The sequence below is a fragment of the Xiphias gladius genome, chromosome 3 (assembly GCF_016859285.1).
Source record: "Xiphias gladius isolate SHS-SW01 ecotype Sanya breed wild chromosome 3, ASM1685928v1, whole genome shotgun sequence".
Taxonomy (NCBI): domain Eukaryota; kingdom Metazoa; phylum Chordata; class Actinopteri; order Istiophoriformes; family Xiphiidae; genus Xiphias; species Xiphias gladius.
Window position 1 is genome coordinate 5,997,690 of NC_053402.1, and position 10,522 is coordinate 6,008,211.

General features: G+C 37.7%; 1 protein-coding gene across 5 annotated transcripts; it reads right to left on the reverse strand.

Annotated features, from left to right (window-relative positions):
- Positions 1–1,388: 1,388 nt before the first annotated feature.
- Positions 1,389–10,483, reverse strand: tspan35 (tetraspanin 35). 5 transcript variants are annotated; one of them, XM_040157085.1, is made up of 9 exons: positions 10,379–10,422; positions 5,355–5,457; positions 3,287–3,364; positions 2,648–2,863; positions 2,352–2,426; positions 2,140–2,247; positions 1,906–2,043; positions 1,705–1,797; positions 1,389–1,551 (listed from the first exon to the last, which is right to left on the reverse strand). In XM_040157085.1, the coding sequence occupies exons 3-9, from the start codon at positions 3,341–3,343 to the stop codon at positions 1,492–1,494; spliced, it is 747 nt and encodes a 248-aa protein (XP_040013019.1). In that variant the 5' UTR covers positions 3,344–3,364; positions 5,355–5,457; positions 10,379–10,422; the 3' UTR covers positions 1,389–1,491. The 5 variants fall into 5 exon arrangements, 4 of the variants coding, with proteins under 4 accessions (XP_040013019.1, XP_040013000.1, XP_040013010.1 ...); XM_040157066.1 differs by lacking the exon at positions 5,355–5,457 and having other exon boundaries at positions 10,379–10,483; XM_040157076.1 differs by lacking the exon at positions 10,379–10,422 and having other exon boundaries at positions 5,415–5,631.
- Between the last annotated feature and the right edge of the window lie 39 nt (positions 10,484–10,522).

Below are 10,522 nucleotides of genomic sequence, written 5' to 3' on the forward strand. Positions count from 1 at the left end.
ATTCATCAGTAAAGCAATCAGCAATCATTTGATAAAATGATTAAAATGATTAAAATGAAATAGTGATGCCTCCTGGCCTAACCCCCAAGTATGACTGCCTTAGGCAGGCATTTTAACTAGTGTGTTGTACTTATATTAACCCACACACTCCAAAGGAATTGGACTCTACGAAATTTCCTGCCAGAATATACGCAGTGAATGAAGCCGGAGTCCAAAATGGTGCACTAACTAATGTTGATAAACTGCAGGTTCTGGACTCAGCTTTTTTATCTGCAGCTGACCCTTTATTAAGTCATGCTGCTAGAAAGCAAAAGCCCACTTATCTTAACGTCAGTCTCCTAGTTACAAATTTACACCTAAAATTTTGTTTTTATCAAACTAAATAAACCAAAACATACATTCTGGACATACAGTACTAGATTGTAAACGGACTGCAATTATATATTGCTTTTCTAGTCTTAATTGACCACTCAGGTGCTTTACACTACATGCCACATTCACCCATTCACACAGCTTTTTTTCTATAAATATAGCGCTTTTCTATAAATACACACTCACACACTCATGATACATCAGTGAGCCAGGGATCGTACCACCAACCTTCTGGTTAGTGAACAACCCACTCTACCTCCTGAGCCACAGCCTCCTCTAATGTTGTTGTTGATGTTTTCTTGTCTACACAAAATCCTGAAACTCTTGTTGAGTTCACATTTTATGCCCTCAATGGTTTAAGGAGAATGGCACCTAATGGTGTGTGTATCTATAACTAGCCCACTTATAATTTAGACTCTGTAGCTGAAAATACACTTTACACCTCCATGTGCTTGTAGACAACATGTTTGTTGTCAGACATGTTTGCTTGTTAAAGTTTGATTACTTTTTACTTGCTGTTTGTTGCTTATCCTTCTCATTCAAAGCTTCTATAATGTCACACATCCATGCCACCAGCACAAAAACTCACCAGCGTCTATAAATAATTTGCACTTTATTTAAAAATTGATCACCATACATACAAATAATGTATCACTTCTTTTGCTATTTTACAAGCCGCATTATGGCAACAACACTCATAATAGTGGTTCCTGTGTCCAACATACCAGCCTTTGTTTCATTATCACAGTCAGTGCAGTTATCATGTAATTCCTCATTAACTGGCCATGCATTACAGGTAGTAGCACTGCTTGACATTTAAAATAATCTCTGCTTAAGTAGACAGTGTGTGTAGCCTGTTTTATTAAATGTAGTGTTCTTAATAAATAGGTAGTGTACGTTCATATACAGCATCTGTTAGATAGATTTTAATGTAGTTAAAATAGATGTTGTTATATCATTCCGTAATTCTGATTGCACAAGATCGGACGTTAAGTGTCTTCAATGATGAGGCATTTTTGCAAGATAAAGGCACTGCCCTTCACTCCTCTAGAGACAATATAGGAAGTGGAAAGGCTCCAGTGATTAAAATGATCCCTCTAAGGTCTTCACCATTTGTAGTTAGGGACTCATGGATTTTATTCTGCAGAAAAGGGTCATAGAGACAGCCAGGGCACATATCTGAGGAGAATTTACATATTCATTTTAAAAAAAGTAAATATACAAAAAGAGAAATAAGGCTTTATTTACAGTCATTTTACCCGTTCTCTGATGCACTTCAGCCTAATCTAAAGTGGGCCCTAGAAATGAAGGGGATGAGCGATAAGGCCATACCTCCAGAGCTGCAATCACCAGCGCCACTGCCACCATAACCACTGTGTTGTCGTCAATCAACTGCCTGATCTTTGGAAAGCAACCAGTGACTGTCTAAGGAAAATAAAGAACAGAGGCAGAAGAGTTAGTTATTAATCTAAAATAGTTTTGGATCATGCATGTGGATGTTTTTGTTGTTTCTACTACTTTCAAAGTCCATACCGTAACATTGTCAGCCTCCGTCTTATTACATGGATAATTAGTGCCTGGACAGCACTGCGGTGGGTATTGTTTGTCGCTGTTCACATAATATGGGGAGTCCACGAAGTCTGAGGAGTTGTAAAATCCACAACATTTTAACTAATGTGAACACAAAGAGAGTCAGAGTTACACAAAGCACTGGAGAAATAGCGTGAAAAAGGTCACATTTTTTATTTGTTCGGTAGCATTATCTACCGTGCTCATTGTAGTATTCCATAGTCCTGTGATGTCTGGGTTTTCCCCATAGTCTGTCTTGATGTTCCGAACCGCTGCCGTGCCAAACTTTTGAATCAACTCGTCTGCCTTAAATGCAAGCATACAATTGCCTTTGCATCCATGTACCAAATTTTAAAAACTATCATGACAATCTGGTTACTAAATTTACTTTAATAACTTAAATAACCTACCAGTGGTCTGAATACCAAGATCACCACTGCTCCTGCAACCTCCGCTATGAAGACCAGCAAGACTATGATAAAAAACTATGGAAAAGAATGGGATTGTTAAAACCAACATAGATAGCTAAAAATTAGTTACGAGAACAAGTGACAGTGTCCCCTTTGTTTAATCTGCACAAAAACTAAAGAATAAAAGTGCGACTTTTTTGCAGCCTAGATTCTATCTTGTTCGCTATTTTATGTGCTCAAACATTTTCTTTAAACTATTTCTTTAACCCCTTATAAAGCAGCAGACAACAACCTACCAGCAACAGCATACACTTGCTCTCTCTGACAGCTCCACAGCACCCTAGAAAACCGATGATGACCAGCAGCGCTCCTATTGCAACCAACAGGTAGCCCACGTTGAGCACTTGACTGAGCTCTGCTGGCGCGTTTTCAATTTTCCCAAGGAAACTGAGGATGGAGCCGCTGTCCACCTTCACCCAGATCCCAACACCCAGGATGGCAGCACCCGCCAACTGATTGAGAGAGATTGGGAGAAGAAGAGACGGGCGGTCCACTGATTTTACATGTGAAGTTCAGTTTACTCGTAATGAGGAGCACTACTCAGCCTGTAAAAACTAATGTGGCGAAGAAGGTAAAAAAAACTTTATTTTTGCTTAGCAAAACGTTAATAACAGTTGGACAGCTGCATAAACAGAGATAATGTTTTACGCTTTGGACATTTTGATACTTAAAATCAAATTTGGTCTTGTATGTGTCATAAAACGCCTCACTGCTTCATTTCTGTGTCACAAAGTTACCATTTTGCTTTGCACTTTATTGCAAATTTTTGCACATTTTTCAAACTGCAACCTACTGTTGTTGCACACGAGGAAAATATATAATGAATGAAAATGAAATCGTATTTAAATTATTTCTAATTAAACATTAAAACTTACAAAGATAATGCCATTGAAAAAAAACATCATGACTTTGAGGAATCCAAAGCATCTCATTTTTACTTCTGATTGTTGAACCTATAGAGGAAAAAAACAAAAAACAAAAAAAAACTTGGTTAACCAATAATCTTCATCATTTGGTTGTCAGTTGTATGCTGCCTTCCTAAAGTATGTCCCTAACAGTCATTTGTGTGTACAGCATTAATAATCTTACTGATGTGTCCTGCTTTTTACTAAGTCATGATGCACTGCCAATTGCATGACAAATTAAGAGTGGGATTGTGCTATTCTTTCTGGTGGTGGTGGAAGACAGAGAGCACCTTTTACCCTTTGAAAGCTTAATAACTTATCTCTCTCAAACACTCAGAGTGCCCAGCACCTATCATTTTCACTCTAAGCACATTTACTGTACACATATCACCTTACAGGAACTTGGGTGAGGGCTTTTTTTAGTTTAGCATTAATGGGAGAAGAGAGGCAATGATTAAGGAAGTATGCTGCACTGTATTTTCTGGAAAGTGATTCAATACAGAAATGAAATGATACACCAGTGGTATGTAAATGAGGAAAGGAACCAAACTCAGGTGTTAGAGATCAGCACAACTGACATGGAAATGTTTCCTCTCTTGGCAACTTTTCCCTTTTTTCGTTTTAAATTTAGAACATTGTGCTACACTATAATACTTGAAAATCATAAACCTAAAGATGATATGATTGAAGAAATATAGATCCACAATGCAGAGTATTGAATAGAAAAAGCTGTAGTTGGTATATTTGCATAGAAGACTTTGTGGTGAGCCAGCCAATCCCTACTCTGGGATGAGAGTCATGGAACAAGTTAGACTTTTAGGCCAATAGAGGTGCATTACAACATAACAGCCCATTAACTACCTCTACATCAGATGCTTAGAAAACAGATTCTTTTAAAAAAATTTTATGTGTGCTCACACAAATGCATAACCTGTATCTTTCTTAATCATCTTGACGTATCAAACATAGGCACACAAATAACAGTATTCTATCTCTGAATCTTCTCCTCCAACCTTCCCTAACCCTAACCCTAACCCTAACCCTAATCTACTGTTCTAGAGTCACCTCAAGATTGTCACTTCCTGTGTGTGTGTGGAGACCTCCCACAAGGGGAACAGTGCTCTTTGTATGGTGTGACAAAACAGACAAATTGTTATCCCCGACGACAATGACAGAGCAGAACCCTATTGTCTATACCAACAGGTTGCTTTCTGAGAACTGGGATATCCCTCATGGTCTCTTCTCTCTATTATTTAATTAAGTACTACTATTCCACTACAGCCTCTATGGTTATTTCCCTTCCCTAACACCTTCCTCAAATATTCTCTCAGACAAACATATCAAATGAACAAAAAACAGGAAGTAGCTTGTCAGTTCATTTAGCCTACTTGCGGCGATACAGTAAAGCTGGTTGTCATCAAGTAAATCATGTATCTGGGGGCCAGGATGCCCTCAGAAACATAACAAGGGGTTGCCTTGACTCCCCAAAACTCCCTCTATCATTTCACTCCTCTGAGCTTTTTCCACTTCCTCATGGTGAATGATTGCACTCTGACACTGTGAAGTTAGCCTGGTGAAGTATTAACAAGCTAGAGTCACATGCAAATCTCAAAATGACCCAGCAATGACTGAAAAATGACCCAGTGTGCACTTAGCAACATCTCTTTTTCATTATGTCTTGCTACACATATTAACAATAAGGAAAAGCTCTTGCTTGTAGGTAACATTTTTAACGCCGTATGTGTGAAATATGTCAGCAGATACATGATCTATATTTGTTGGTCTTAGATCAAGGAATCCTCTACATCTTCTCTCACTGTCCAACTCCAAAAACACAGACAAGACAAATCTCAAAGGATGCCATTGAGAGGAATAATTACAGGCAGGTGTCAGGAGACAAAGGATCATTGTTGAATGGATCCCTCCCTACACTGGTACAGCACTTGAGAACAAACCAAAAGGCCTAAAACTCACAAGAAAAACCTATCATATACCTTTAAATCACTGTCAGTCTCAGTTAAGTCATTCTTCAGCTTACCTTTCAAAAGAGAAATCCAAGGATGTGCTCTGCGGCTGAACCACAGTTAAGAGACTTTACCTTCACTCTGGTGATGAAAGCTGTTGCTGTGGGAGCAGACTGACTGTGAGATAACAGGAATACAGGAGTGTGTTATTCTTCTGTTCTCTGAAAATGACCTGCAGTATACTCTCTGTCTGCTGCTTCCTGTGGCTTTGTCACTCTGTTAGATATAAAAGTGCTTTTAAGTGACTTTTCCAGCTTTCTGCTCTTATGTTTAAGAGTCCCGGCTAGTTATAAGTACTGGAAAGGGAGGGGGGAACAGGTGGGCGTGACCAAAGAAGCTGAGTAACGACACACATCACCATGGAGTTAGGCGGTTGATCCTGAGGGAGGGAGGGGAGAGAGGAGAAAGAGAGCTCACTTCTGTGTAGCAACAAACTACTTTTGTGCCTCTGTTTTGCGGTGTTAATTTGAAGACAGTTTGTACATATAACAAAATAATGTGACCATTTACAGCCCAATCTTAAACCTACATACCACTTTCAAACTTTTCCTTCCTCAGCAATGAAAAGTTGTTTATAAATAATTGGATAATTATCTTTCCATCCACAGAGTATGCAATGCGTTCCAGGTTGATTTCATATCTAACCACAGTACACAAACAACTCATGTCAAAGTAATCAGTAACCTTAAGATAAACCATGATTCAAAAAGAACTTCCATTGTAGTTTTGCATGTTTTCAGTGCTGCCTTTGACACGGTTGATTTTGGTATTGTAATACTTAGCAATTCAGCTGGTTGATCGGGCCCTGCTCTTTGCTGCTTCTATATATTTCCCTTGGTAGTTTTGTTTATTTCACAACATTCTTTCTAGGGTTCCACAAGGTTCAGTCTTAGGACCACTGTTTCTCATTTATAAATGCTCCCAATTGTCAACATTTAAGTTGCATAAATCAATATTTTTACCTCATCAATGGATCAAATGACTATGTATAATACATTTTAATTTAAATTAAAGTTAAATCTGCAATTCATGGTCAAAATTCACCTGCTGAGTAAGATAATAAAAAATATCATAAAAAGCTCCAGAATAGCTATTAAATGGGCCTTGTGATATTGTTTGTTCAGCAACTGTTTCCACAGTCAAGAAATTTCAGTCTCAATTGGACAAATATCATTTCATCGTTGGAGTATACAGCATATTTCAGTCTAGTTTCAGATCTTATCCTAGCACTAAAATAGCCCTTATCAAAGTTACAGTGATATAATACCAATGATTCAATAAGAACTTCTATTTTAGTTTTTCTTGACCTTGCTGCTTCCTTTCAATACAGTTTATTATGCTATTCTATTTAAAATGCTACATTGGTAGTTTTAAATGTGATGAAACAAAGATTTTATCTGGGATTCTACAGTGGTCAATCATAGGACCCCTTTGAATCTCTCTATGCTCTTGTTCTGCAAAATTAAAAGGAAACACAAAACTGTACTACATATGCTGACAACACACTATATAACATTTCACTTTCCTCTGGTCATCTCAGTCCTATAAACAAGCCGGTGAACTGTATCTACATGTGATATCAATTAATCATTATCCAGATTTTGTTTTATGGTTGAATAAGTATAAGAGTGAGATATTTGTTGTATCTTAAGACTGCCTGTCTCTGAAATACAGTGAAGCAGTCAGGAACCTCAGAATTATTTTGGGCTTTTAACTTTAAAATTCATGTTAATAACACAACTAAAGCAGCTTTTTAATCATTTGAAAAACAAATTAAAAGCCAATTCTTTCAACTTTAATTAAAATTACAAATGATTTTAAATCCCAAGTTGTTTCTGAGAAACTGGTTTATTAATTTATGTCAAATCGGTCAGGCTACAAGTACCGTTGCTCAACATGAGGAGGGATACTCTAGTCAAGCTAAACTGAGAGCAACTGTGAACACCCAAGCCGTGCTGGTATAGTTTGAATGTTTTTCTACAGCACAGCACAGCAAGGTAACAAGTTGTCTGCCTTGATGATGTGTTGGAGGTGTGCTGGTTTGCACAAACCACAGTAGAGTAGGATACTCTCTTTGATAATTACCCTAACAAATAATAGGAAAGCTCCACCTCATTCAAAATGCAGAAGAGTCCTCATGCATACATGCAAAGCTGAATATATTATGCCAATATTCAAATTCATTGGCTTCCAATGTAAGACTGAATATACTTCTGTTCACTGACTATGATCCAGTCAGACTTTACAGGTTATTAATTGGTGTTTTTCTAATGTAGTATCTGTATGTGGTTTGTGTCTGTGGGTTGGATTCAGGGTTTGTCAGTGTCTTTTCTTGTTATTTCTCTTTTCTTTTGTTGCTGTTTGCATTATCTTGTATTTTATTTATTGTATTCTTAGTTTTTGCAGTATGCATTTTAATGTAAAACATATTGAGTTTACTTGTAATAAAATGTGCTACATAGATAAAGTTTCCATTCCTTGCCTAAAACAGTGATATTTCAAGACAGCACTGCATCCCTTAGTCTCCACAATGTGGAGAGATCATCCAGGTGGTACCTCCACCACCAGGTTTTCCTAAATTAATGTGAAATTGGGTTCTCAGTGAATTGAATGCTCCTCATATTATGAGTATGTTCCCCCCAGCCAAACCTTCTATTTACAAAAACATCCAGAAACCAGTTACATGTCCAACATTCAGCTGACTGAAAGTGTCCAGTATCTGTGAAGTTGTTTTATGACTAGGTGTCATGACACTTGTGCTTTTCATGCCTTTGCTTGCTTTTTATGCACACCCACACTTCATCACAAACACATACGCACACCCTATATAGTGCATTATGCAAGAGACAAGAACACATTGCATATTATTAACCATTTGTGTCACACAAATGTATGTCAGAAACAAAAAGGTAGAATACAAATTCAAGTCATTTTCATATATTGGTGGTTCATCAGTTAACCAAACTGACAGAAGAGAGAAAAAGTGCATTTACTTAGAGACTAAAATACATACAGAGCAAAAGAGAAGGGCACAAGAGGACTGAGGTGAATTTTCCTGAGATATTGTCACATTAAACTTACAGGATTTCCATTTGGCACCTGTGAGTCAGGACAGTGGAATGGTGAAAACAGACAATAGGAAAATGTAAGATCAAAACCGCTCGCCTGGCCCACACAAAAGATGCTCAAACTTGAATGACTGAATTGAAAGAACTTACATTTGTGTACACAGGCAGTGTAGTGCGGCGTACAACAGTCAATTTCACAGTCTTAATTTCAAATACATTCAACAAAAATTGCTTATGTAGTCATATCTTTACCCACTGCACTGGTTGTCATCAGTAATCTTTCTTGGTGGTGTATTAATGGACTGCGCAAACATATTTAAATCATACTTAATCTTTTAAAGGACCATATCAGTGTTTTGCAAGGCCTACAAAAAAGTGTTCCTTTAATGGAAAATATTTTCTATCTAACTTTTAATTGACCGTTCACTAAACCCCAATCACATGATGAGATGAAGTTGCTGGAAGATTTTATCAGCTCTAATTAGGTAACTAATTGAGCTAGCTAATGTAAGATCCATGAGTTGCTGAAAACGATTTTTAATGGTTCAAACTGACTCATTTTAACACAAGAACATCGTAAAAGCGTCATATGAACTTGATGGCTACAAACATGAAAAAACTGAGGCTAAAGCCGCAAGTCCAAGGCAAAAGTCAGCATCCTCATCAGTTGATGATCGATTTGGAAGACATGGTAATAAAGAAACAGCAATGTTCTTGGTTTGCTGTTAAGTTTTTTAGGTATGATAAGGAAAAATGGTTACATTTGCGTTATTCATATTTTCAAATATTTTATTTTAATTTTAACATTATAGAAAGAAAAGGCTTTCATGATGAGGATTAACCAATATGTTTGGAGAATATGTAAAACTTTCCCAGACCCAGTAAGGAGCAGGATAGAGCCACTAATGTTAGCCTAACTTTAATATAGTAGCATCCTAGAAAAGGGGTCTCATTTATAAAACAGTGTGTAGGATCCATACTAAAAGTGTACGTGCGCACAAAAGCCGAAAATGACATATGCAAAAAAGTAATCAGACTTCTAAAACTGTGCGCATGCACGCCAACACGTAATATCCCTTTATAAATCACAAACAACTTTAAAAAGTTTGCATTTTGGCAAGCTTCATGTTCCGCCCAAAACACTCCCACAATTAGCCATAAATGGTCAAAGCAAATCCCTCATGAATATTGATATACATATTGTTCCTTTGGAGAATTGAGGTAGTTTTATGAACAAAACAAAGTTTGAGGGCTAATGGCTGCAGAAACTGTTAATGCAACACACAGGACAATTTCCCAGATTAAACAAAGTGATCAAACATGGAATTTGGCGCCTTAAACGCATTGTTGCATTATGGCCCGACCAGCAGAGGCACAGAGGCACCGAAGCTCACCTCTTGGTATCTGTTAAGATTCTATAGGCTATAGACACACACCTAGCGGCTGAAATCAAACACTAAATAGCTAAACAACACAATAAACACCGATTTAACTTGAAAATCCAGCAATGTTTCTCTCATTGTCACAGTTTATTATGAATGAAGGCGATGTCGGGTGAGGTGGCTGTAGAAGACCGTGTGGCAGCCACCACAGTGCCCTCTGTGTGCCTGAAAGCTCAGTCGTGTTCACTTCAGCAATTTTACACACAAAAACTATATGAAAACTAAAATAATACTATGCACTGTATTAGAAGATATTGAAAACTATTGACGCTTTGTTCTGCAGTTTTTTTTTAGTGCTATTTGATGTTATCTTGGATTTCTACAGCTGATGATGATAATTTAATCAGGTAGCCTAGTTAACGTGGTTGAGGTGAAAAGGACTCGGTATATTCATGTGTATTATTGGGGAAAGGCAAACCAGACTTTCCAGGATCATTCCACCCGCAACATTCTGGCATCATCCTAGCATTTCGACTACTACGGTACGCTCCTGACCAGAAGTGTCAGTAGCATACTAGTCTGACTCACCAGATGTAGGCTGCGGGTATAAACCTGCAATTGGCTGCGTGTCTCATGCAGCATTCTCCTCCCTTTCCGCTTCCAGCCTGTTACAGTTTTCAAAATCCCCTTCGCTACGGGAAACAACGACGACGACCTCCGAGATAGCAACCT

Excerpts from the sequence above, each read along its gene's own strand:
- tspan35 (XM_040157066.1), bottom strand. The coding sequence starts at position 10,432 with ATGCTGCATGAGACACGCAGCCAATTGCAGGTTTATACCCGCAGCCTA. Across the intron at positions 2,427-2,647 it reads GCAAGTGTATGCTGTTGCTG|TTTTTTATCATAGTCTTGCT; the intron begins GTAGGTTGTTGT and ends TCTTTTCCATAG. Across the intron at positions 2,044-2,139 it reads GGAATACTACAATGAGCACG|TTAAAATGTTGTGGATTTTA; the intron begins GTAGATAATGCT and ends TGTTCACATTAG.